At 39.5% G+C, this 27,222-nt stretch overlaps 1 protein-coding gene across 3 annotated transcripts in view; it reads right to left on the reverse strand.

Annotated features, from left to right (window-relative positions):
• The window catches only part of rhpn1 (rhophilin, Rho GTPase binding protein 1), a 38,467-nt gene extending 11,888 nt beyond the window's left edge, over window positions 1–26,579 (reverse strand). For all 3 annotated transcript variants that reach the window (XM_061738844.1, XM_061738846.1, XM_061738843.1), the window contains exons 1-7: window positions 26,417–26,579; window positions 26,232–26,304; window positions 20,030–20,145; window positions 4,369–4,497; window positions 2,127–2,202; window positions 1,961–2,038; window positions 383–507 (exon numbers count right to left, since the gene is read on the reverse strand). In XM_061738844.1, the coding sequence (XP_061594828.1) occupies window positions 383–507; window positions 1,961–2,038; window positions 2,127–2,202; window positions 4,369–4,497; window positions 20,030–20,145; window positions 26,232–26,304; window positions 26,417–26,436 (617 nt within the window). In that variant the 5' untranslated portion in view covers window positions 26,437–26,579. The remainder of the gene's footprint in view (window positions 1–382; window positions 508–1,960; window positions 2,039–2,126; window positions 2,203–4,368; window positions 4,498–20,029; window positions 20,146–26,231; window positions 26,305–26,416) is intronic.
• Window positions 26,580–27,222: the final 643 nt, after the last annotated feature.

Consider the following 27,222-nt stretch of genomic DNA (forward strand, 5'->3'; position numbering starts at 1 on the left):
CTACATAGACGTGGAAAAGAAAACCCAATGTGTCGTCGAAAAAGAAAAAGACGGGGAGAAATGTGGAAAAATAAATATGTTGTAAACTCAAATTAGAGTCTTCTGTATCTTGAATGAATGTATTCTTGAGTCTATAAGGTAACAATAATATAATAATAAGATAACCTTGTTTGAATTGTAAAATGGGTTTGGCTAAATACAATCTTTGACTAAAACTAGACTAAAATGGACAATTCTGACTAAAATAAGACTAAAAGACTCAGACTTTTAGTCGACTGAAACTTGACACGACTAAAAGGAGAATGAACGTGACTAAAACTAATAAAAACTAAAATGATAGCTTGATCCAAAGACTAGACTAAAACTAGAATTGAAACCCTACCAGTGGAAGTGGACTCCCAGGTTCCGGTGAGCTGAGTAGAAGCGCTGGTCCAGGTAGTACAGCTGGTTGTAATATTCCATCAGCAGCTCCAGGCCGGCCTGGTTCCGACTCGGCGTGCGCATCGCCTGAAACCGGACCAGAACACACGAGTGTGTGTGTGAGGACGACAGACGACAAGTTATTATTATTATTTCACTTTATTTTGTGTAGAGGGACATTGATAAACATTTAAAATGTAAATATAGAGGGAATGACGTCACAGATGTGACTTCACAGCAGGTTTCGCCCACTGAGTGGCAGAAAGACTGAGTGTCAGAAAGACTGAGTGTCAGAAAGACTGAGTGTCAGAAAGACTGAGTGTCAGAAAGACTGAGTGTCAGAAAGACTGAGTGTCAGCGTAAACTTTCAGTTTGAGCAACTTGGAAACATCTAAAATGGGAAAGAGCTGTTGTGTGATCGACTGTACTCATAGATTTAGCAAGAAATCGGAGTTATCGTTTTACAGACTGCCGAAAAATAAGCTTAAGAGAGACAAATGTATCGCTGTAATTCGCAGAAACAACTGGATTCCAGGCACCGAAACGTGGATTTGTGGTTCCCATTTTGTATCAGGTAATGTTGGATTTTTGGGTAGCTAACGTTAAACTGTCATAAAGTTCTGTGTCCTCATCACTTTAATTTCACCAACAAATCCTGCCTTGAAGTCGGACCAAGACTTTTGTAAGCCTTCAAGCTTTGCTTCGTGTATTTCCCCGGCGTAGAAATAAAGTGCATATAAATATCAGAAAACTCAATTCGTAGCCAAATATTAATGTCCATGGACCACTGGTTCTTGGTAACTGTACCAAATATTAATGTCCATGGACCACTGGTTCTTGGTAACCGTACCAAATATTAATGTCCATGGACCACTGGTTCTTGGTAACTGTACCAAATATTAATGTCCATGGACCACTGGTTCTTGGTAACTGTACCAAATATTAATGTCCATGGACCACTGGTTCTTGGTAACTGTACCAAATATTAATGTCATGGACTACTGGTTCTTGGTAACTGTACCAAATATTAATGTCCATGGACCACTGGTTCTTGGGGTAACTGTACCAAATATTAATGTCCATGGACCACTGGTTCTTGGTAACTGTACCAAATATTAATGTCCATGGACCACTGGTTCTTGGTAACCGTACCAAATATTAATGTCCATGGACCACTGGTTCTTGGTAACTGTACCAAATATTAATGTCCATGGACCACTGGTTCTTGGTAACTGTACCAAATATTAATGTCCATGGACCACTGGTTCTTGGTAACCGTACCAAATATTAATGTCCATGGACCACTGGTTCTTGGGGTAACTGTACCAAATATTAATGTCCATGGACCACTGGTTCTTGGGGTAACTGTACGGGTCACTGTCAAGTCCAACTGCCTTTAATTTAAGCTGATAATCGGCTGTTATCCCGTCTTCTCCACTAGTTGCAGCTATTTTTTCTGAAAGTGACATCAATACCCTCTATACCCAATTGCAGCCGAAGGCTAAGTGGGCGGGGCCTCTGGGCCGCGGCGTTCACCTACCTGCCTGAGCTCCGTCAGCTCCCGGATCTCCTGCTCGTACAGCGAGCCGTCCTCCCCGTAGTGCTCACAGACCAGGTCCTGCGGTGGGGACAGAGGTTCTGGGTTTAGGTTCTGGAGTCGAGGCGTGTTTCCAGCAGGTTCTGTGTGTTTTGGGCGACGCCCTCACCTGGATGGGAACGGTGAAGTCCACGTCTTTGGTTTCCTTCAAGCCCAGCGGGATCATGGGAACGTTGACGGCCTCGCTGCGGAAAACACAAACGTCTCACTGATCACATGTCACTGATCACATGCCGGCGGCGGTTTCGGGCCCGGACGCTCGCCGCCTCCATCAGCTTCTCTTAACCCTTTATGACCAGTGTTCTGTCGATTACTGCTGCTTTGTCGAAAAATGCTACCTAATACCTTTTGTAGAGCTACAATTCTACTGTGTTTATTCCCTAACCCACTTCCTTTTCCCCCAAGTGGTCCTTGTCTCTTGCCAGGCCGTCATTGTAAATAAGAATGTTCTTAATGACCTGCCTGGTTAAATAAAGGCGAATGACTGAGTGAATATCAAATAAAGCGATAGAATGTTTTTTTTTTTCTCTTTATCGTATAATGTTCAGAAAGTGTAATGCAATTCATGTCATGGGTAATGTATTTTGAAGGATCAAATACTCAACATCCCATATTATCCATTTTACATCGTCCAAGAAATGATGGTCGTGACAATCAAACTTTGAAAATCGACTGTGCGCATGCGCAGAACCACAAAGTAGCATTTCTCGACGGGTAGCATGGATCGACAGAACAACGGTTGGAGCGCCGGCGCTCCAACCGTTTGCATGATATTTTCAACCCGTTTGCATGTTGATTTTCCAAACGTACAATTACAACCAAATAAAATAGAGCAATAATTATTTTTGCATGTTGAACAGGAAGAGTTTCACTTCCATATCCTGCATTTAGTGTCCCAGAGTTTTAATCTATTAAATCGTTTGGAAATAAAATCACATAATAATCCGGTAAAATTGCCACACGGAAATCTTCATAATTGACATCGTGGGTTATTTCTCGATCCGGTACGTGTTCACAGCTCGTCCTACGTTGATGTACGTCGACACGTACATCATCACGTTGTCAGCGTGTCATGTCAGGTGACGTCATTCCCAGCAGTCTGGTCCAGTTTAGTCCAGGTTTTTCCCCCGGTAAACTAGTTGGTTTGAATTTGTGCTCTTGTTCTTGCTTTTTATCAGAGATTTTCATGAAACATTACTCTCAATTATGTTTTTCTGTTTGTCTTCCTCTTTTTAAATGTCATGAGCTGTTTGACAACTGATTTTCCCCAGAGGGGACAATAAAGGTTTCAATCAATCAATCTCAGCGACAACCCACACACACCGTTAACACACTACACACACACACACACAGACACACATTATGGATCCACCAATCGTGAGCGACGTTTTGAATCTGATTTCAGCACCGGATGAAGACGCGACATCTAAACGCGATATATAAAATGATGTATCTCAAAAACTAAAGTATGAATTAATTCCAGATCAATTTCCTGTGGTTTGAAAGACTTCTGTGATACTTTTTTCCATTGACAGTTTTTAGAGATCTAGTTATGGGATTTCTGTATTTAGAAAAATATGTGTAAAAATTAAAAAAACATTTACATTTTTTTGGTAGTTATTTGTACTTTTTAGCAATTTATTTAGTTAGTATGGACTTGTAACATCCATATTATTAAGGGCTGGCTTATATGGGTTGTTTTGATGCATAGCAAATAAAAATACTCCATAAAAAGGCAGAATAGCATCTAAAAATATGCTTAGGTGGATTTATACTATGGTGGGTCGTACAGGGTTAAACCCAGCAGGTGCTCGGCTGCAGGTTTCATCCTGCTAATAAGCTAAGCTAAAGCCAGGTATTAACCCCCCCGGCCCCGAGATCCCCCCACTCACACTCAGGGATACATGCAGGCGATGGGCTCGTTAATGTCCCTAATCACAGACTTATCCTGCTCACGACCCTGAGACACAAACCTCTGACAGGAACCGTCACCGACACAATAACCAAGACTTTGGTTGTCATGGTAACAGAGATATCAGCTGGAACCAAGTCTTTATAAGTTTTTTATAAAAAAACAAAAAAAACAGGACACAAAGACGCGCTGGACGCTTGTTTGCAGCAATTATCCTTCTCATTAGTGTAATGAGCGGCCTGGAATGTCCGAGGCCATCGCTGCCCGGGCCCGGGTCTGCGTGCACGTACGTGCATGTGTGTGTGTGTGTGTGTGTGTGTGTGTACATGTGTGTGTGTGTGTGTGTGTGTGTGTGTGTGTGTGTGTGTGTGTGTGTGTGTGTGTGTGTGTGTGTGTGTGTGTGTGTGTGTGTGTGTGTGTGTGTGTGTGTGTGCGCTACCTGTCCGTCTGGTAAACCTCCATGTTGCTGTTCAGCTCCTCCAGCTCCTCCTTCAGCAGCTGCAGGTTGGAGTTGACGAAGCTGAGCTCCAGCGCCACCGTCTCCTTCACCTTGTTGTTGGTCGTCGCTCTGCGGGACAGAAATACATAGTAGATTCATCACCCTCATCATCACCACCACCACCTTCAACTTCCCTCCACCCAAACACACCTGTCCGTCTCAAAGAAACCGGTCAGCGTCTCACCTGCTTTTATTTCATAATTTACTGCAACAATCAGGACGAGATGACCCACACGACGGCCCCCAGAGACCCCCCCCCCCAGGGATGACCTTTGACCCGGCCCTCGCCGCAGCCAATAGTTACGCTGACACCATCTCTTACAAAGACAGGATGTACCAAAGTACTGAAGTTATATCTTAAAAATGTTGCCAATCAATATACAGAAAAAAATTGAAATAAGTATAACTTAAAAAGGAACAGATCTTTAAAAAAAAACTAAATTCAGGACAGAATGAATGGAATGTTGTGTTTTTGTAAAATGTGTCAGTTTATGGAACAATCTGGGTACAGAAGCCAAAGAATGCAAATTAAACATTACATTTAAAAGAATAATAAAAGCCAGTTTGATGAAGAAATATCATGATAATTCTTACGTTAGGTGGGTTCTCTTTTTTTTCTCTCTCTTTTTAGCACCATTGTCATATTTTTTTTCTTTGAATCAAAAAAATACGACTATCTGTGTTTGACGACAGCTATTTTTATAACTTTGTTGTAGTTTTTTTTTTTTTTTTTTTAATTACGTTTATTGGAAAGTGGGTTGTTTTTTTTATTACATTTATTGGAAAGTGTTTTTTTTTAAATTGCGTAATTTGTCATTTGTTTTGTTTTTTATTATTACATTAATTGAAATTTGATTTCTTAGGAAAAAGGGACAGATAAAATAGGCTTAGTCTTCTTTTATGTTCCCTTTCATTCAATGAAAGAGATTTGTTGTAATTATATTGAGTTTTTCTTTTAATGAATGAAATAAAGGATAAAGATATCTTCCCAAATTAAACTAATTAAAAGTAAATGAACGTAATCTTCCCCTGCGGCGACGACCCGTGTTGATCCCGGCTGTTGTCATGACGACGGTAAGAGGAGGCTCCTGTAAACCCCTCACCTCCAGTTTAACCCTAACCTGATGATCTATTTTTATATTTATCTCTCCATTTAAGTTGTAAATGTGACTGTAAAACATAAAAAACGTAATTATAATGAATTATTTTGGGCTGAAACAACTTTCCACTGACGTTTCAAGCATGTTGCATTTATGAAGCTTCAAATCGAATAAAAATGAAGGTTATCGATACAGGAAACGGTCCCGGCGTCGTCCTCACAATTTACTAATGTGGATTATTATTTTTTATATTTATTAACAGGAATAAACGGATCCTTTTCACAGAGAAGTGCATTTAAGATAAGATAAGATAAGATAGGATAGTCCTTTATTGATCCCCAGAGGGGAAATTTGGGTGTTACAGCAGCTCAAAGTTGGACAACATGAACTCACATTAAATAATAGTGGTGGGGGGAAAAAAAAATCGATATTGCAATATACAGGACTGTCTCAGAAAATTAGAATATTGTGATTTTCTGTAATGCAATTACAAAACCAAAAATGTCATGCATTCTGGATTCATTACAAATCAACTGAAATATTGCAAACCTTTTATTATTTTAATATTGATGATCATGGCTTACAGCTTAAGAAAACTCAAATATCCTATCTCAAAAAATTTGAATATTCTGGGAATCTTAATCTTAAACTGTAAACCATAATCAGAAATATTAAAATAATAAAAGACTTGCAATATTTCAGTTGATTTGTAATGAATCCAGAATGTATGACATTATTATTATTTTTTTTTTTTTTTAAATTGCATTACAGAAAATACAGAACTTTATCATAATATTCTAATTTTCTGAGACAGTCCTGTATTGTTGCGCTCTCTGTCACAATAAATAATCGATAAACTGAAGGCAAATATCGATATTTTATTACAACACACATCATGGATTTACACGGCTGTCACCGCACTAATGTTCATGCACTTCAATTTGTCCAGCTGTTCAGTGTTTACATTTACAAGACTAGGAGGCAGTGAGGCTCTATACAAGTTTTGGCATTGAATAAATGCATAACTACAGACGTTTTCCTTTTTATGGGTATTTTTTCTTTTTCAGTCACATATATCGTGATATATATCGTTGATGAAATTTCTTACAATATATCAAATATCGTAGATATCGTGTATCGTGATATTATCGTTATCGTGGGCCACATATTGCCACAGTATTGAATCGTGAGTTACCCGTATCGTCCCACCCCTAGTAAATAAACGGTAAAGATAAATTCTAAGTAGGAAAAATAAAGAAATACAGTAAAAAAAGAAACTGAAACTGAACAAGTGTACTGTAGACTGAATAAATAGACTATAAACATACTAGAAAGAAAGAGCCGTCTTTAATGGATGCAGCTCTCCCTCCCTCCTCGTCTCCTGCATCCTTTGTCCTCTAATCCTCAGACGTCCCCGCGCCGCCTCCAGAACACAAAGGGTCCTGACCGGCTCTCATCTCTGTTCCTGGAAGTCCGAGGCGTCCGATGATTCACACCTCAGAAATCCAGGGATGACGTCAGCTTCAGCTCACACCTTATTAAAGCTGGACATCCCACTAAATCCACCCTGTTGTTTTTAATATACGCTTCACGGGTTTTATTTATCCCCTCGGCAGGTATTTTATTGGACGCTTGTTCTGAAACTGCTTTTATTTCCATCTGAAATCCCCTTCTGTCATTTTCAGTGCAGGTTGTTTTATGTCTAAACCGAGACCAAGACCAGGACTAGTTCAGCTCAAGACCGAGACCAAAAACAAACCTAGTAATGTCCTGATCCTGCGTGATTGTATTCCATCATCCTGGTTCAGCTAGTTTCCATATGAGCTTGTATTCAACTGCAGCTCAATCACACAGAGAAGTGGATGATGATGTTGAACTCACTAGAAATGTTTCCATCCATCAGCTGAGATCAGATCTGTGTGGCGACTGCACTACTGCTATTTCTACACCATTGGAGGATTGACTCCAGTGCTTTTAAGGATTGACACGACTACTAACTAGTCCCAAAGTCCTCTAGCAGAATAACCAGCTCCAACACCCCCCTCCACCTCAGGAAAGGAATGAATAGTAAATGTTACTGATTTAAATTGGACTGAATTTGGAGATGAAACATGAATTTTAAATATTAAAAGATACAATTATCAACTTGAAATTACATTATTTACCATTATAGTAATCAGATTACACCGTATATCAGTATCACTGAAATGGACCTGATGCTTCACAACATCAATCACAACAATATGCAAATGTTATCCATATATTTACTAAAACAAGGCCGTTATAAAACACAAAAATACAGACACATGCAGATGCACCAAAACATTAAATCAGATTAAATCATGGGAATTTGCCCAGACGCAAAATACAAATACTGTATTTTCCGCACTATAAGACGCACCGCATTATAAGGCACTACAGTAGAGGCTGGGGTTACGTTCTGCATCCATTAGACCAAGGGTCGGCAACCCGCGGCTCTTTCATCCTTAAACTGCGGCTCCGAGTGGCTTGGGAAAATAAATTACAAAAAAAAAAAAAACTAAGTATTTAATTGAAGTGTATTTTATTTGTGTTAGTTCTTTAATATTTTAGTTCTAAATTGGAAGATTATTGTGATCTTGACATATTAGAATAAATATATTTTATTGTTTTTCATCGCTCAAAATACGTATATATGTCTATGGTTGCGAGACCTGTTGCGGCTCAATATTGATCCATACAGTGCCTTGCGAAAGTATTTGGCCCCCTTGAACTTTGTGACCTTTTGCCACATTTCAGGCTTCAAACATAAAGATATAAAACTGTAATTTGTTGTGAAGAATCAACAACAAGTGGGACACAATCATGAAGTGGAATGAAATTTATTGGATATTTCAAACTTTTTTAACAAATAAAAAACTGAAAAAGTGGCCGTGCAAAATGATTCACCCCCTTTACTTTCAGTGCAGCAAACTCTGTCCAGAAGTTCAGTGAGGATCTCTGAATGATCCAGTGTTGACCTAAATGACTAATGATGATAAATGGAATCCACCAGTGTGTAATCACGTCTCCGTATAAATGCACCTGCACCGTGATCGTCTCAGAGGTCCGTTTAACGCGCAGAGAGCATCATGAAGAACAAGGAACACACCAGGCAGGTCCCAGATACTGTTGTGGAGAAGTTTAAAGCTGGATTTGGATACAAAATATTTCCCAAGCTTTAAACATCCCAAGGAGCACTGTGCAAGCGATAATATTGAAATGGAAGGAGTATCAGACCACTGCAAATCTACCAAGACCTGGCCGTCCCTCTACACTTTCAGCTCATACAAGGAGAAGACTGATCAGAGATGCAGCCAAGAGGCCCATGATCACTCTGGATGAACCGCAGAGGTCAGAGGTCAGGGGTCACCTACAGCTGAGGTGGGAGACTCTGTCCATACGACAACAATCAGTCGTTTACTGCACAATTCTGGCCTTTATGGAAGAGTGGAAAGAAGACAGCCATTTCTTAAAGATATTAGGGGTGGGCGATATATCGAGATTTTAATATATATCGATATATTTTCAAACACGATATGGTACGAGACAATATCGTTTATATCGATTTAAAAAAAAAAAAAAAAAAAAAGATTTTTACATTTTTTTTTAATGATTTTGATATAGCTTATTTTGTGAAAAATTGACTTGAATGTTTTATTTGAGATTTGCACAAATGTTTTGTTATTTGCACAACTGTCAACCTCAGTGGAAAAGTCTGCCTGTTACTGTTTACATTGTATTAATTGCACAGTGTATTTTAATTTAATTGTTATGCAGGAAAGGGATATTTGTTTTATTTTATTCAAGAAGCATTTTTATTCTATATATGCAGGCAGTTTATTTTTGTTTCATTTGTTTTATATATTTTGATATTGTGCAGACCTCTGTTAATAAAGGAACCTGTGTGACATTTGGCACGAGGCTTTGTATTAAAACTGACTGTTTTTTTTAAGGGTTTGCCTCAGAAAAAATGAAGCTAACAGAGATGCTATGCTATAATGCTTTGGGGGAAACCCCAATTAAGGCACAGAAAAAATATCGAGCTTTATATCGAGTATCGCCATTTAGCTAGAAAATATCGAGATATGACTTTTGGTCCATATCGCCCAGCCCTAAAAGATATCCATAAAGTGTTGTTTAAAGTTTACCACAAGCCACCTGGGAGACACAGCAAACATGTGGAAGAAGCTGCTCTGGTCAGATGAGACCAAAATCAAACATTTTGGCAACAATGCAAGACGTTATGTTTGGCGTAAAAGCAACCCAGCTCATCACCCTCAACACACCATCCCCACTGTCAAACATGGTGGTGGCAGCATCATGGTTTGGGCCTGCTTTTTTTCAGCAGGGACAGGGAAGATGGTTAACATTGATGGGAAGATGGATGGAGCCAAATACAGGACCATTCTGGAAGAAAACCTGATGGAGTCTGCTAAAGACCTGAGACTGGGACGGAGATTTGTCTTCCAACAAGACAATGATCCAAAACATAAAGCAACATCTACAATGGAATGGTTCACAAAAAACATATCCAGGAGTTAGAATGGCCAAGTCAAAGTCCAGACCTGAATCCAATGGAGAATTTATGGAAAGAACTGAAAACTGCTGTTCACAAACGCTCTCCATCCAACCTCACTGAGCTCCAGCTGTTTTGCAAGGAGGAATGGGCAAAAAATTCAGTCTCTCGATGTCAAAACTGATAGATACAAACCCAGAGCGACTTACAGCTGTAATTGCAGCAAAAGGTGGCGCTACAAGTATTAACTTGAAGGAGCTTGAGGCTCCTTTTAAGAAATGAGACTCTCTAGCGCCACCCTTCAACACGACGGCCATTGGGGGTACTGCAGCCAACAGTGAAGCCGGCACGGGAGAACGGGGAGAACGTGCATGCAGCGTCATGTGACGTCACATCCACAGGACAGCGCGGGAAATTCGGGACAGAATTGCAGCACATTTTGCAGCAACAGCCCGTTCAAGGCAACGGAGAGATACGCTAGAGGGCTCATTCTTTTTGGTTTGGAACGCTTCATCTGACATTATTACTAGAAAACTTAAAATGTATACGGATTTTTTTCATAAATCTTGCCACAATCCGGCCTCAAGCTCCTTTAAGGGGGGTGAATAATTTTGCACGCCCCAATTTTTCAGTTTTTTATTTGTTAAAAAAGTTTGAAATATCCAATAAATTTCGTTCCACTTCATGATTGTGTCCCACTTGTTGTTGATTCTTCACAAGAAATTACAGTTTTATATCTTTATGTTTGAAGCCTGAAATGTGGCAAAAGGTCACAAAGTTCAAGGGGGGCAAATACTTTCGCAAGGCACTGTATTTATTCAAACAAGGCCGTTATAAACACAGAATTGTAATTAAATACAGACACATGCAGATGCACCAAAACATTAAATCGGATGCAAAATACAAATAGTTTACAAAACTGTACATTAAGAAGAGGAAGAACTGCTGATACCAGATTCCGTCACCTTGGTAACGGACTCTCAGTTATCCGAGTCCGAGACATGAAGAGACCCAGAGACCCGAGACCGAGACAAGACCATGAGCAAAAAAAGTTTTGTCCAGACCGGTCTTGAGACCAAGACCGGTCTCCAGAACTATTAGTCTACAGTGAGGTGTGTGTGGAGCCGGGGTCACGCAGAGATAAGAGACAAGCCCTTTTCTGTCATTATGGATTAAAACTAAACCAAGAACTGGACTCAAGTCAAGCGATGCTTTAAAATCCACAACTGGAAGAAAAAGATGCACAAGACTAGTTTATGTGTGACGACTTGAAGGTTTCTCGACAGTAAATACAGAAAACCCCGGACCCTCACAGGAGCGTCCGGGGACCGCTGTTCAACACAACCAAGATGTTGGATGTCTAGTCCGTCTGTAACTCCTGCAGTCTCCCGTCCCTGCTGCCAGCAAACACCAGCCCTAAAGTAACTCTGGACCCCCGTCCGGGTCGCTCTACAGCATCAGGTGGAACATCAGCAGCGCTGAAACCAGCTCACAGGGATGCAGGGATGCATCATGGGAGATGATGGAAGAGAAAGTCCAGGTAGGATTGTCACGATCAAGATTTTTTTAGCTCCCGATCCGATCACTTGAGTTTGAGTATCTGCCGATCCCGATTTTTCCCGATCCGATCACTTTTTTTGGCTCCCGATACATTTCCGATACTCTTTCCCGATCAGATACATTTTGGCAATGAATGAAGTAAAAAAAAAAAAAGAGGACTAAAACTCAAACTGTCCCAAGTTTCTTTTATTGTCCATTCTCTCCAACATGGTATTACATATATTTATTTTCACTGACTGCATCATTGGATCAAAACAAAGCTTATCAGGGGAACCTGCCTGGAGACGAGCTGCAGGCTGAAGATCATCACCGGGTGATGGGTGACACTTTTAGAAGAATTCAGCTTTGATTGAGGTTTGGTTTTATTCCTCTGAGTTTACTCAAACCGACTGATCTTTGGTGATAAATCAGAAATCAGAGCTGAAAGAGAGTTGAAGACGTCACTCTACAGAAGAGTATTAGGGCCAGGCAGGAGAAAAATTTAAATTATATTTTAAAGGAGGAAGATTTTTTTTTCATTATGTGTTTCGAGAAAAAATTAAAAATGTTGAGATTAATGTAGTACAATTTTGAGAAAAAAATCGAAATGTTGAGAAAAAAGGCAAAATTTCGAGAATAAAGTCAACCTTCAAATCAATTGGCTTTACGGCTTTATATTGATTTGAAACACATATCATTTTGCATACTCATTAGGGTGGAAGTATGGGATTTCGGACGCAGTCATAGTCATAGTTTTGATTCAACGGAGACGTTTAACCAGAAATGTGAACATCGACGACTGAGCGATGGCTTTCCTACGTTCCTTTCTTTTTTCTTTGCATTAAGGTTCAACCAGAGCTCTACGGAAGAGTATTAGGGCCAGGCAGGAGATAAATAAAAATAATATTTTAGAAGAGGAAGATTTTATTTTCATTATGTCGAAATGTCGAGAAAAAGTCGAAATGTTGAGAAAAAAGTCAAAATGTAGAGAAAAAAGTTGAAATGTCCAGAAAAATGCCGAAATGTCGAGATTAATGTTGAAGTACAATTTCGAAAAAAAGTCAAAATGTTGAGAAAAAAGTCAAAATTTCATGAAGATATTGATTTGAAACACATATCACACATATGCAGTTGCATAACTTCAGAAACGTACCCTTAACGTTCCACTCCAAGGATGTAAGTTAGTTAGTTAGCTCCTAACTGGATTTGATGGGCCAGAGGAGACATTTCCACTTTATTCTTGAAATTGTATTTCAACATTAATCTCGACATTTCTACTTTGTTCTCGAAGTGCACAATAAAAAAAAATCTTCCCCTCTCAAATATTTTTTCTCCTGCCTGGCCCTAATACTCTTCCGTATCACTCAGCGTTGTTTTGAGGGTGATTTTTGATGTTCCTCCATCCAGTGGGAGCAGAAAACTCCCCCCCGAGTCCCTCCCTCACATGCACTAGCACTCGTGCACTAGCACACCTATATCTAGGATCAGGCCAAAGGCAATCTGATTAGTCAGCTTTACCCGGGCAGCCAAACATCCCTGCACACACCCACTCGCACGCACGACCGGCTGCAGGGTTTCAGGGGGAAACGCTCGTCCCAGAAGAAACCGGGAGCGTTGCATCTTTCAGGGAAGGCTCAACTGGTGCCAGGGGGGGCCAGGATTCAACTATTTACTGTTCCTGCAGCACTGAATACATCTTCATCAGCTGTTAAAGTCCTGGTGCGTTAGAAACCCTCCTTCATGGGTCCTCAGTAGGGCTGGGGATCGATTCAATTGTCAAGAATAGATTCGATTCCGAATCTTAAGATTCAGAATCGATTATCAAGATTTGATTCAATCCGATATTGATTTGGGTTAGTGTTATTAAAACTGTTTTTTGAGCTGTTGCATGAATTATATGACTGTAGTTATGCAAAATATTACTACTAGTATTATACTGAGATTCAACAGCAAGTATTGGCAGCTAATGATGCTGTAAGGACCAATCAGCTCCCAGAATGCTGATAGAACTGCTTTCAGAAACATCATGTGGGTCAGAATTACCAAACAGATCCAGGGAGGAAACAGAGACGGATGAAATCGGTTTTATTTTTTCCCACATTCCGTTTTTATTTGTTCCATTTTCGGTCTATTTTGGTTTTTAATTTTTGAGCATTTGGTTTTTAGCATTTTTTGCAAATGTAACCCCAAGACAGTAAATAAAGTAATGAAATATAGACAATTTATGCAATTATAACCTAACACTTTAATGTTTTCATACCTTTAAACATATTTAAAGGCAAAAACATGGCACCAGTTATTCTCGTGTCCAACAAAATATAACTTTTTTGGGGATAAACAAAAAAAATAACCAAAAGTTGTAATGTAATGATGGAAAAAAAAAAACCTAAATAAATAAAAGGAAAAAAAAATAATAAAACCCCCCCCCCGCAAAAAAAAAAATTAAAAAAAATCGATCTTTAGACATATGAATCCATTTTTAGGAATTAATATGAGAATCGATTTAGAATTGGGAAATCGATTTTTTCAACAGGCCTAGTCCTCAGACACGTCCTGCACACCAGGACCCCCAGATCACCCACAATCCAACAGTCTGGGAGTAAACCGGGAATAAAAGCTGGGTCTGTGTGTGTGTGTGTGTGTGTGTGTGTGTGTGTGTGTGTGTGTGTGTGTGTTCTAACCGACGGCAGAGGGGGAGGATAGGAAAAAAAAACAAAAAACAAAGCTCTGACGTTGCCAGACAAATAAGTGGGGGATGAGCTGGTGCAGCTCCACCAGGAATCTCTGCATGGGAACAGGACGGGAGGCGGCACAAAGCCGCTGCTTACCGGCCGGCCGGGGGGGCGGGGTGCCGGGGGGGGGTCCTCTTTGTCTCTTTAACCAAGAGTCCCATTAGGACGAACACAAGTCCTTAAATCCTGACTACACTCACCGATGACGACGGTCTGAATCAGGTCAAACTGCAAAAACGCTGATAAACCTTTACAATCATTTATTAAACAAAAGTTAATGAATCTGTATCTCAAACGGGAAGATTTGGCCACCATCAAGAGTGAAAAGTTGGAACAGAAGTTTTTTTTTGTCTGAATAGTGATAAAAGTATTAAAACAACAACACTTTAACGCTGTTTCAGCAGCTTCTACTCATCAAGATGAGCAGACGGTCAGAGAGACGGCGCCAGCACCAGCGTGACCAACCACTCCCGTCCTGCACATGACGAGGCTGCTACTCTTCTGATTCTGGAAATACTCTCCAATTAAAATACCCAATGGGTTTTAAATCCTAACTATTCCTTGTTGCTCTAGAACCCGGCACAGGAAATTATTGCCTCATTACTTCCCGTTTTGAGTCAGCTGATGGAGAACAGGTGGCCCCTGGGAGCCGATACCCAGAGCCCAAGCTGGGCTGTGTAGCCTGAAGGTCCACGACTGGTTCACAGTAGGGCTGTTCGATTTTGCCCAAAAATAAAATCTCGATTTTTTTCTCTCAAAATCCGATTTTCGATTACGATTATTTTGTGAATTGACAAAAGGCAAAGAAATGATTTCAAATATGCTGTTTTTTTATTAAACATTTGCCCCATTGGGCTTTAAGTGCAAACTTTGCTCTTATTAAACCAAAAATGAATGAATAAAGTGCAAAACTCTGTAAAATAAGTTGAAAAAAAGTTTTAAAAAATATAATAAAATATAAAGTTTTATCTCTGAAAAAAAAAAATCAGCAAATCAGCACTTGCAAACATACAGTAAGTTATATTTCCAACTAAATAAAACAAGATATTTTCTAATTAAACTAAACTGGGTCTTTGCATGCTAAATAATAATGCAACCCATGAAGGAGGTAGAGGTGTGTAATGTCACTCATTACATTTGCAAGTTTTTTGCAAGGAACACGAGCCGGTCTACCGCATCTGGCTTGAGGGATGCCCGGTGGCATGTTACAACGCCCCCTCCTACACTAAAGAGCCTCTCCCATGGGGCACTTGTTGCAGGTATTGAGAGGTATTTCCATCAATCATTAATATGTGTGTAGACAAGGTAAAAAAAAAAAAAAGTGAAAAATCGATTTTACGAGTTTCACGTTTTAACATCGTTCTAATTACATAATCGCGATTACGATTTAAAATCGATTAATCGAACAGCCCTAGTTCACAGATATATACAGTGCCTTGCGAAAGTATTTGCCCCCCTTGAACTTTGTGACCTTTTGCCACATTTCAGGCTTCAAACATAAAGATATAAAACTGTAATTTCTTGTGAAGAATCAACAACAGGTGGGACACAATCATGAAGTGGAATGAAATTTATTGGATATTTCGAAACTTTTTTAACAAATAAAAAACTGAAAAATTGGGCGTGCAAAATTAATTAATCCCCCTTAAGTTAATACTTTGTAGCGCCACCTTTTGCTGCGATTACAGCTGTAAGTCGCTTGGGGTTTGTCTATCAGTTTTGCACATCGAGAGACTGAAATCTTTGCCCATTCCTCTTTGCAAAACAGCTGGAGCTCAGTGAGGTTGGATGGAGAGTGTTTGTGAACAGCAGTTTTCAGTTCTTTCCACAAATTCTCCATTGGATTCAGGTCTGGACTTTGACTTGGCCAGGGGTCGGCAACCCAAAATGTTGAAAGAGCCGTATTGGACCAAAAACACAAAAAACAAATATGTCTGGAGCCGCAAAAATTGAAAAGTCTTGTATAAGCCTTAGAATGAAGGCAAATGGCGAGAAAAAAGTCAAAATTTTGAGAAAAAAGTCAAAATGTTAAAAGGATTAAAAAGGAAAGGAAAAAGGAAGAAAAAGAAAAAAGGGAAAAGGAAAAAAAGAAAAAAAAACAAAAAACAAGAAAAAAAACAAAAAAAGAGGAAAAAAAGGAAAAAAAGAGAAAAAAAGAAAAAACAAAAAAAAGAAAAAAAGAGAAAAAAAAGGAAAAAAAAGAAGAAAAAAAGGAAAAAAAAGTCAAACATTTTTGAAAAATCTCCAGGGAGCCACTAGGGCGGCGCTAAAGAGCCGCATGCAGCTCTGGAGCCGCGGGTTTCCGATCCCTGGACTTGGCCATTCTAACACCTGGATATGTTTTTTGTGAACCATTCCATTGTAGATTTTGCTTTATGTTTTGGATCATTGTCTTATTGGAAGACAAATCTCCGTCCCAGTCTCAGGTCTTTTACAGGTTTTCTTCCAGAATGGTCCTGTATTTGGCTCCATCCATCTTCCCATCAATGTTAACCATCTTCCCTGTCCCTGCTGAAGAAAAGCAGGCCCAAACCATGATGCTGCCACCACCATGTTTGACAGTGGGGATGGTGTGTTGAGGGTGATGAGCTGTGTTGCTTTTACGCCAAACATAACGTCTTGCATTGTCGCCAAAAAGTTCGATTTTGGTCTGATCTGACCAGAGCAGCTTCTTCCACATGTTTGTGTCTCCCAGGTGGCTTGTGGCAAACTTTAAACAACACTTTATATGGATATCTTTAAGAAATGGCTGTCTTCTTGCCACTCTTCCATAAAGGCCAGAATTGTGCAGTAAACGACTGATTGTTGTCGTATGGACAGAGTCTCCCACCTCAGCTGTAGGTGACCTCTGACCTCTGACCTCTGCAGCTCATCCAGAGTGATCCTGGGCCTCTTGGCTGCATCTCTGATCAGTCTTCTCCTTGTATGAGCTGAAAGTGTAGAGGGACGGCCAGGTCTTGGTAGATTTGCAGTGGTCTGATACTCCTTCCATTTCAATATTATCACTTGCACAGTGCTCCTTGGGATGTTTAAAAGCTTGGGAAATATTTTGTATCCAAATCCAGCTTTAAACTTCTCCACAACAGTATCTGGGACCTGCCTGGTGTGTTCCTTGTTCTTCATGATGCTCTCTGCGCTTTAAACGGACCTCTGAGACGATCACGGTGCAGGTGCATTTATACGGAGACGTGATTACACACTGGTGGATTCCATTTATCATCATCATTAGTCATTTAGGTCAACACTGGATCATTCAGAGATCCTCACTGAACTTCTGGACAGAGTTTGCTGCACTGAAAGTAAAGGGGCTGAATAATTTTGCACGGCCACTTTTTCAGTTTTTTATTTGTTTGAAAAAAGTTTGAAATTTCCAATAAATTTCATTCCACTTCATGATTGTGTCCCACTTGTTGTTGATTCTTCACAAAAAAATGCAGTTTTATATCTTTATGTTTGAAGCCTAAAATGTGGCAAAAGGTCACAAAGTTCAAGGGGGCCAAATATTTTCGCAAGGCACTGTAAATAAATAAAAATGACTGCTTGACCGATAAATAAATAAATAAATAAATAAATAAATAAATAAATAAAAACAACTGATTGACCGATAAATGAATAAATAAATAAATAAAATAAAAACTACGGATTGGGCGATAAATAAAATCGACTGTTTGATTGATAAATAAATAAATAAAATAAATAAAAACGACTGATTGACCAATAAATAAATGAATAAAAACGATGGATTTACCGATAACTAAATAAATAAATAAAAATGACTCATTGACGGATAAGTAAATAAATAAATAAAAAAGACAGATTGACGGATAAATAAATAACTAAAAACGACTGATTGACCAATGACCAATAACAAAAAAAAATTATGAAAAAATGACTGATTGAACGATAAATAAATAAATAAATAAATAAATACGATTGATTGACCAATAACAGAATAAATAAATAAATAAAAATGACTGATTGATAACTAAATAAATAAATAAATAAATAAAAATGACTGATTGATAACTAAATAAATAAAAATGACCGACTGACCAATAAATAAATAAATAAATAAAAACGGCCGACTGACCAATAAATAAATAAATAAAACCGACTGATGACCATTACCTAGATAAATGAATAAAAGCTCGGGTACAGCTGAACTCAGCCCACCCATCTGTCCTCATGTGGGGTCAAACTTTAGATCAACTTAATTCCTGCAACTGGTCTATCAGTAAGCTCCGCCCCTCAGACGCAGATGAGCATCAGTTCCACAGGGAGCAGAACTCAGACTCCTGAAGCTTTCACAGAGAAACACTGTGTCCTCGTCAGTTCTAGGAACCTTACGTCAAAAACAAGTAGCACTGGTCATAAAGTTAAATCTGAAGTTACGCTTTTATGAATTAAACTAATTAAAAGTAATTTCATCTTAAAGAGTGTTGCTTTCCGACAATAAGACGACACAGCACCACAGAGGAAGCAGAGAACAGCTCCTCGCTTTAATTAAGCTCCTCCTCCTCCTCCAGGATGCTTAAATGCTCTGGTTAAACTACCAACAAATGCTGATACCGGGGTATATTCTTTAAATGTGTTCAATAGTAAAACTATTAAGACAAAATAGCAGCAAACAAAAGCAACTTTCCCTCCCAGACTCGTTAACTTGTTACGTAACCCCGGCGGGAGGAAGGAGGTGAAGGGTTTGTTAGGAGACCAGAAGAAGACGCTGTCAGAACACGTTAGCTTCCAGGCCGCTTTATTTCTAATTAACTGGAGGAAAACAGAGACAGCCTGGACTCCCCAACGAGGAGTCCTGCACCGCCCGCTCCACCACAACATTCGGGCGGGTTTAGGACGTCATCGTTCACGCCTTCCAGCAGCAGCGGGTTTAAACTTTCCTTTTCTAAACTAACAGCTGAATGAATGTATGAAATCAGTGTTTTCGTATTTGTTCGGCAGCCAATCAGTCGAGACGGCAGGAAAAAAAAAAAGAAAAACAAGGAATGCTGTTAAAAAAAGGTTCATTTTTCAAGAGGTTTACAATGAGAACTGAGCTGCACCAAAGAAACTGGGAGTCTGAGACCAGTTCCTCAGTCTTTTATCACTGCTTGGAACCTCAATTTAAAAGGAGCATGAGGCTCCTTTTAAGAAATGAGACTCATTAGCGCCACCCTTCACCACGACGGCCGTTGGGGGTACTGCAGCCAACAGCGAAGCCGGCACGGGAGAACGGAGAGAACACGCATGCAGCGTCATGTGACGTCACATCTGCAGGACAGCGCGGGAAAAGTGGCCCCAGCACTGCAGCACATTTTGCAGCACACAGCCTGTTCAAGGCAACGGACAGATACACTAGAGGGTTCATTCTTTTTGGTTTGGAACGCTTCATCTGACATTATTACTAGAAAAATTAAAACGTATACAATTTGTTTTCATTAATCCAGCCTCAAGCTCCTTTAATGATTTTATTGCTCATGAAATGGGTCTGGTTCCCTTGCCATTCACAGCCATCTCTACTGGTACATAACGTACCGAGCCAATCACGATGACTCGGACGGGTTTTAACTCAACGAAGGTTCAAGGATTTGAGCGAGAAAGAAAAGCTGAGCCTTAACCTGACAGGAGGGACATGACAGTTCAGAGTTACCCGGCCTCAGCGTCGCCCCGTTGGAACGACGTGCCTCGTAGCTGCTCACCTGAACAGGTTCTCCGCTCCCGCCCTCATGCGCATCTCCTTGTTGATCTGCTGGTTGATGCGAGCGCGGCGATGCTGCAGCTTGCTGCGCTGAGTCTGAGCAAACGGGTCGCAGCCCTGGAGAGGAAAAAAACACAAGGGGCAAATTAAACTTCAAGAAAGGTTTCGTTAGTTATTTAACAAAAATGAAGCTAACCAGACTACAACAGCACCATTCTACGACGGAGTGAGGAGCTGCAGCCAGGTGATACTGATCAAATGCACTTGATTAATTAAATCATTGACAAATGTGAGAAACTCTGACTTAAAGAGAACAAACCTGAGAAATACATGATGGAAACCTCTGAGCATCATTAATTGACATAGTTGTGATGTAACTATTTATTATTATACATTCCTACGTTACATGAGAGCGTGACGTGGCTGTTTTCCACTGCGAGTACAGAACGTGTGGTGAATTAAGTTTTTTACTTCTTCCAACTCTTTATATGAGCATTACACAACATAATTGCTATTAAATGTATTAATTCTCGGCTACTTTGTTTACGATGGTACATTTATTATTTAGTAATTATTATTGTTCTTTTTTATGTTATTGATTTATTGTTCTGCTGTTTTATTTATTATTTGTTTTGTGTGCTTATATTCAAAATAAAAGATATAAATCAATCAGTAATCAATTACTAACAAATCACTAATCAATCTATCATGAATGAAGGAAAACAAGTCATTAAACTTTTAAAGCAAAAAAAAAACAACTTGTGGAGTGACAATAATCAACATAAAGAGGCAACAAACTCCATGTAAGAACTAAAAAGGCATCACCCTTCTGAGCATGCCCAGTAATTAATTTGTTTAAATAAAAATAGGTACAGGATGTGCAGCCTGAAAGGTGCACGACTCATTGATCAATAAATTCATCAATAACAATTTCTGTTTACAAAAGACTGAACTGCACCTAAACTCTAGACCAACCCCCCTATTACCTATCAGTAAGCCCCGCCCCCTCAAATGCAGACGAGCCAATGGCTGTTGAGTGTGAGTTCCACAGGGACCAGAACTCAGACCCCTCGAGGGGCCGTTCTCATACGAGTTATAAATGTGCTTTTCATCAATCAGTTATAAAAAATACTAAACTTTGAAAATGTTCCACCTTTTAAAACCTTAATATTCAAATAAGCATCCTTCCTAATCATAAACGTAACATATGGAGTCGCTCTTAAAAATGTTAACCCTCTGAAAGCCAGACCTCTGCCAGCCAATCTCACATGAAGAAACTTATAATTTACCACATGTAAAAGTAGTTTTTCAAATAATCCCAGAAGAAAAACACAACCGTTATGTAGAAACTAGCATCGTGAGTTGTCGTCTGTGACGTTTCCACTGTTAACTAAGTTAACGAGTGCAGCTGATTGGTGCACGCAGGTCCGAGAAAAAAAGAAACAAAATCAGCCAAAATGTGCCGGCGTGTTTCCTCTGGCGGGAACCCAGGTGCTTCTGGGTAGATTTTCAAAGCCTGGTCGTTGGCGTGGTAACAGAAAGATTTTGGGAACCACTGCTGTGAGACAACTTAAATGTGTCTGATGATTTAAAACCTGGGCCCCGGTGGTGAAACGTCTTCTCACGTTGGGCCGTGTGATCTGACGGCGAAAGTCGTGCTCAGTTCCTGGCCTTGTGGGCGGGGCTTGACGTGGCCACGCCCACTACCCCCCCTCCGTACCCCGGTGTCTTCTTTCATCTCATTCTCACACACTCTTTCCTTCTATCTCTTCCTCGTTGCCCGACCCCCTGTGGAGTGGGTTTTTGAGCACGTGCACTAATCCCCAGAGTGCCTGTGTGGATTAGGCCTGTGGCCGAGCTGCCGCCTCTGCTGGACCACGAGGGAGACGGGAGGACGAGGTGGGAGGACGGAGGTGGGAGGACGGAGTCCTCAGCCGAGCCCAGTTCTCACCATCAACTGTTAAAAGCTTCATCCGTCTCCGTCATGACCCATGAACAAATAAAATCAACCACAACCCTCATCATCAGCACTCCTAGAAGAAATACGTGTTAGAAACTCAACATCGTGGGTTTGGACGTTGGTCATCTCCTACAAACACTAAAGCCCCGTTAATGACGGACCAAATCAGAGGATTCATGGTCCGGGAAGACCAGCTCCGAGACTCAGAGTCGTTGCACGGTTAGATGGAGGCTGTTGTCCCAGAGACGGTCAGCTGACAGTCGTTCATGGTTACGTTGTAAATATCATTCAGAAAACAGGGGACAAAAAAACTTCCAGGAGGCTCTGGTGTGTTTTTTTGTAGCTTGAGGTTGAACCAGAGACACGAATAGTGTCTTATTTCTCTCTCTCTTCATTCATTCTGGAGCTCTCTTGACCAGCAGTTGGAGTCTCGTCAGTCAACCAATGCTGGGCAAGTCTCAGTTTCAAGTAAAAGGTGACCCTCTAAAGGACCCTCTAAAGACCCGTAAAGACCTTCTAAAGACCATCTAAAGACCCTAAAGACCACCTAAAGATTCCATAAAGACCTTCTAAAGACCCTAAAGTCCACCCAAAGACCCGTAAAGCCGACCTAAAGACCCCATAAACTTAGACAAAAATAAAATCAACAAAGCAACAATACTTTGACTACAGAGTTGGGCACCTTTCCGTTCAGTTTTCAACAAAACGCTTCATGTTGGTCGCCAAATCTTACGCTTAAAAAACAACAAAACATAAATACTAAAATAAAAAAATAAATAAATACATAAATACAGTGAATAAAAACTATTTGCACGATAAAAACAATCTGCTCTATGTAAACTAAATCTGAAGAAGAAGCCCGTGAAACCGGGCCAGAACCATCATGCGATCGCATTGTTTTCTCCCGTGGGACGATGAATCGCTGCGTTTACGACCGCTGAACAACCAGGTGACGACGGACCAGGACCATCACACAGGAGTTATAAGAACCTTGATGTGATAACAGAACCCCCAGAGTAGGGCTGTTCGATTAATCGATTTTAAATCGTAATCGCGATTATGTAATTAGAACGATGTTAAAACGTGAAACTCGTAAAATCGATTTTTCACTTTTTTTTTTTTTTTTTACCTCGTCTGCACACATATTAATGATTGATGGAAATACCTCTCAATACCTGCGACAAGTGCCCCATCGGAGAGGCTCTTTAGTGTAGGAGGGGGCGTTGGAACATGCCACCGGGTAGACCGGCTCGTGTTCCTTGCAAAAAACTTGCAAATGTGAATAGCAAATGTAATGACTGACATTACACACCTCTACCTCCTTCATGGGTTGCATTATTATTTAGCATGCAAAGACCCAGTTTAGTTTAATTAGAAAAGGTCTTGTTTTATTTAATTGGAAATATAACTTACTATATGTTTGCAAGTGCTGATTTGCTGATTTCTTTTTTCAGAAATAAAACTTTATATTTTATTATATTTTTTAAAACTTTTTTTCAACTTATTTTACAGAGTTTTGCACTTTATTCATTCATTTTTGGTTTAATAAGAGCAAAGTTTGCACTTAAAGCCCAATGGGGCAAATGTTCAATAAAAAAACAGCATATTTGAAATCATTTCTTTGCCTTTTGTCAATTCACAAAATAATCGTAATCGAAAATCGGATTTTGAGAGAAAAAAATCGAGATTTTATTTTTGGGCAAAATCGAACAGCCCTACCCCAGAGTCCTGTCCAGGGACGTAGGTCTTCCCCTTACTGAGACGCTGCTCGTGACCCCTGACCTGAAAGACGTAGGTGTGCTCCAGGACCATTTCTTTTCTTTATTATTTTGACCTGATCTTTAGGTGCTGATCCAGAACAACAAACTCCTCGGTTCTGTCCATCATTCCTCTGGTTTCGGGGTTTCCGGTTCATTCATCTCTCCCTTCGCATGATAGTCTTGTGTTTTTCACGTAGTTAGATGTTCAAAAAGATCGTGTTACATTCAGCTATGGTCGCACCTCTGGAAACTGAATACTGAGCACGTCACAGTTTTCATGGAGGGATTTTCCAGCCTAAAGTAACACAATATGTTGATGCAAATGACGTGCTGCTCCAGGAAGTAAGCTGCTTCTCCACCTGCCGCCTTTGTGCTCCACAACCAGGGATAACCAGGATCCTCAATGAGGATGACGGTAATGGTTTTGGATGCTGTAGAAGTAAATACTCTCAGCTCATTTGCAGAAGGAGACAAGAGTATCTCTGATATCAGGGTCAAACAAGGTATTTGTCCCTGTTGCCGGCAGCCTTGTTACTAACTCCAAGCGAGGGCCATCACTGGTTTTTTTCTTCCTCTGCAAGGCTGTTTTCAGGTTACAGTTTTTGCATTTCTGTTTTTATATTTTCCACCATGTGGATATAGGCAGTACTGGAGTTGAGGGGGGATGAGGGGGAATGGCATACTCCCTGAAATAAAAACAGTCCAAATCACCCCTCCTGTAAAACTGACACCCCCCCTTTCCATCCCTTATGTCATTTCATCAATGAATGTGGTTTTACTGCTATTTCAACATTTAGTCATCACCAGAAAAATAACTTATTTGACAATTTTCACCTGTTTCAGGTAAAGTTTCACTTGAAATAAGTAGGAAAATCTGCCAGTGGGACAAGATTTATCTTCTCATTACAAGCAAAAAAAATCTTGTTCCACTGGCAGATTCAAGGTAAAATCTACTTGAAACAGGTGAAATTGTTGTTTTTTTCCAGTGATGAGTCTTGTTTTAAGTGTAATGAGTTTTTTTTTACTAAAAGGAGACATTTTAACTAGAAATAAGACAAATATTCTTGTTAAGATTTAGAGTTTTTGCAGTGATCCATTTTACTTATCCTGTGAAGGACAGAGGCATATTGATAAGTTCAGAAAAGTGTTTTTTATTGTTGTGTTTTGATGTATTTGATGTAAGCCCAGTGGATATTTAAAGCTTACAGAAGGCTGCATTTAACTGCTGCTATGTCATTCCTGCAGTATTTCTGCAGGTGTTTTGGTCATTGCTATTATTTGTAATATATTACATATATTACATTTGTAATCAGCACAAATTATCTGTCCCCATAAGATAAAATCCACCATCCCCCCTGATTTTTCTTTACAACTCGAGTACTGGCTGTAGGCATCTACAAAAAACAGTACCCACCTGCAGAGGTGGGTAGTAATAATGAGTTACATTTACTCCATTACATTTACTTGAGTAAGTTTTGGGAAATTTTGTACTTTTAGGAGTAGTTTGGAATCACTATACTTTTTACTTTTACTTGAGTAGATTTGTGAAGAAGAAACTGTTCCTCTTACTCCGCTGCATTAGGCTACGTTGAGCTGTTACTTTTCTTTTATTCCTATTATCTGCGTACGCGTCAATCTCATGACATCACTGGGTGATTCTTTGGGAAAGATGTTTGTTTTTGCATGTTTTGTCACATTTACACAGACTCAAACACACACAGAGTTTCTATGAGTTCATGGGCTTGTTCTAGTTCTGGTTAAAAAAGAAAAGTAAAAAGGCTTGAAATTTTGTGCTACTTGTGCTTAATTTATTTTTTTATACTGTTATTATTTTATTTATTTTATTTTTTATTAAAGTACTTGAATTTACTTTAAGATTATTTTAATTTAAGCTATTTTTTATTTTTTATTAATTTTAATTAATTTTATTATTTTATTGATTTAATTTGCCTGAAGATGATTATTTTGTACTTTTGTCTGTTTGAATGGTTGTGTTAAAAAAATAAATCAGACGTTACTCAACAGTTACTCAGTACTTGAGTAGTTTTTTCACCAAGTACTTTTTTACTTTTACTCAAGTAATTATTTGGATGACTACTTTTTACTTCTACTTGAGTTATATTATTCTGAAGTAACAGTACTTTTACTTGAGTACAATTTTTGGCCACTCTACCCACCTCTGCCCACCTGTAACTGTGCACATCTCACAATCACCAAACATTATAAACTCTTTATGGGGTTTTGCATATGCATAAATGTGATTTCCTGTGAAGTAATGAGTTATTCTTCCAGTCAGAGGTTTTGTATGTGCATAAATGTGATTTCCTGTGAAGTAATGAGTTATTCTTCCAGTCAGAGGTTTTGTATGTGCATAAATGTGATTTCCTGTGAAGTAATGAGTTATTCTCTCAGTCAGAGGTGTTTGAGGAGCCAGACTGACTAGTTTTGACATGTTTTTCCTCTAAACTGTGTGAAAGTGTCACCTTGCGGATGCTGCCTCCGTCTGCAGGAAGACTGGGGGGAATCTCCTCGTCCGACAGGGACATCTCCACCTCTCTGTGGACATTTCTGGCATTACTTTGTTGCACTTCCACTACAAACCCATGATATCACGTGCACACAACATTACTGCACTAGTTAGTTCACTTAGCTAACGGTATTCACTTGCCTTGTGCCAGGTTCCTCCATCGTGAGCCGCTGGAAACTCCCTACATCCCTCCGGACTGTTTACTTGCAGCCTTTGTTTGACTGCTGATGCTCAGAAAAAAAGCATTAAAAAGGCAGACTAGAGCAGGAGAAGTTTCCCCCTGAAATCTCCGCTCAGATTCAGCCTTCTGTGTTTCAGACTGCAGCTGCGGGAGATTATTCCCCGAGGCGGGTCGTGAGCGCCGACGCCGACCAATCACAGCGCTGGGTTCAGGACTGATGGCCAGGCCGACCAATCACAGGCGGGATTGGGACCGAACGACAGAAAAATCTGACCAATCACAAGTTACTGGACGCGTCTCCCCGCCCAAGCTTGGCGGGCCGTTGTTATGGTAACCAAAGGGCTGTGGCTTGTATGCGAGATAACAGCAGCTCCGCCCCCGAGTGAAAACTACTACTACTATTATTATTATTATATTATTATTATTATTATTATTAATAATAATAATAATAATAAAATTTTATTATTATCATTGTTATTATCATTATTATTATTATTAATAATAATAATAATAATAATAATAATGAATATTATTATCATCATTATTATCATTATTATCATTATTATTATTATTATTATTATTATCATTATCATTATTATTAATTATTATTATTTGAAATTAGGAATTAGGAAAACAAAATAATAATAATACAACTTTTACTCTGTTTTGCATACGGTACCTCTTGGCCTGGTCTCGCTCGAAAAAGAGATTTTATCTCAAGGAACTTAAAATATAATAAATAAATAATAATAATAATAATGTAACA

Source organism: Cololabis saira, chromosome 13, assembly GCF_033807715.1.
Source record: "Cololabis saira isolate AMF1-May2022 chromosome 13, fColSai1.1, whole genome shotgun sequence".
Taxonomy (NCBI): domain Eukaryota; kingdom Metazoa; phylum Chordata; class Actinopteri; order Beloniformes; family Belonidae; genus Cololabis; species Cololabis saira.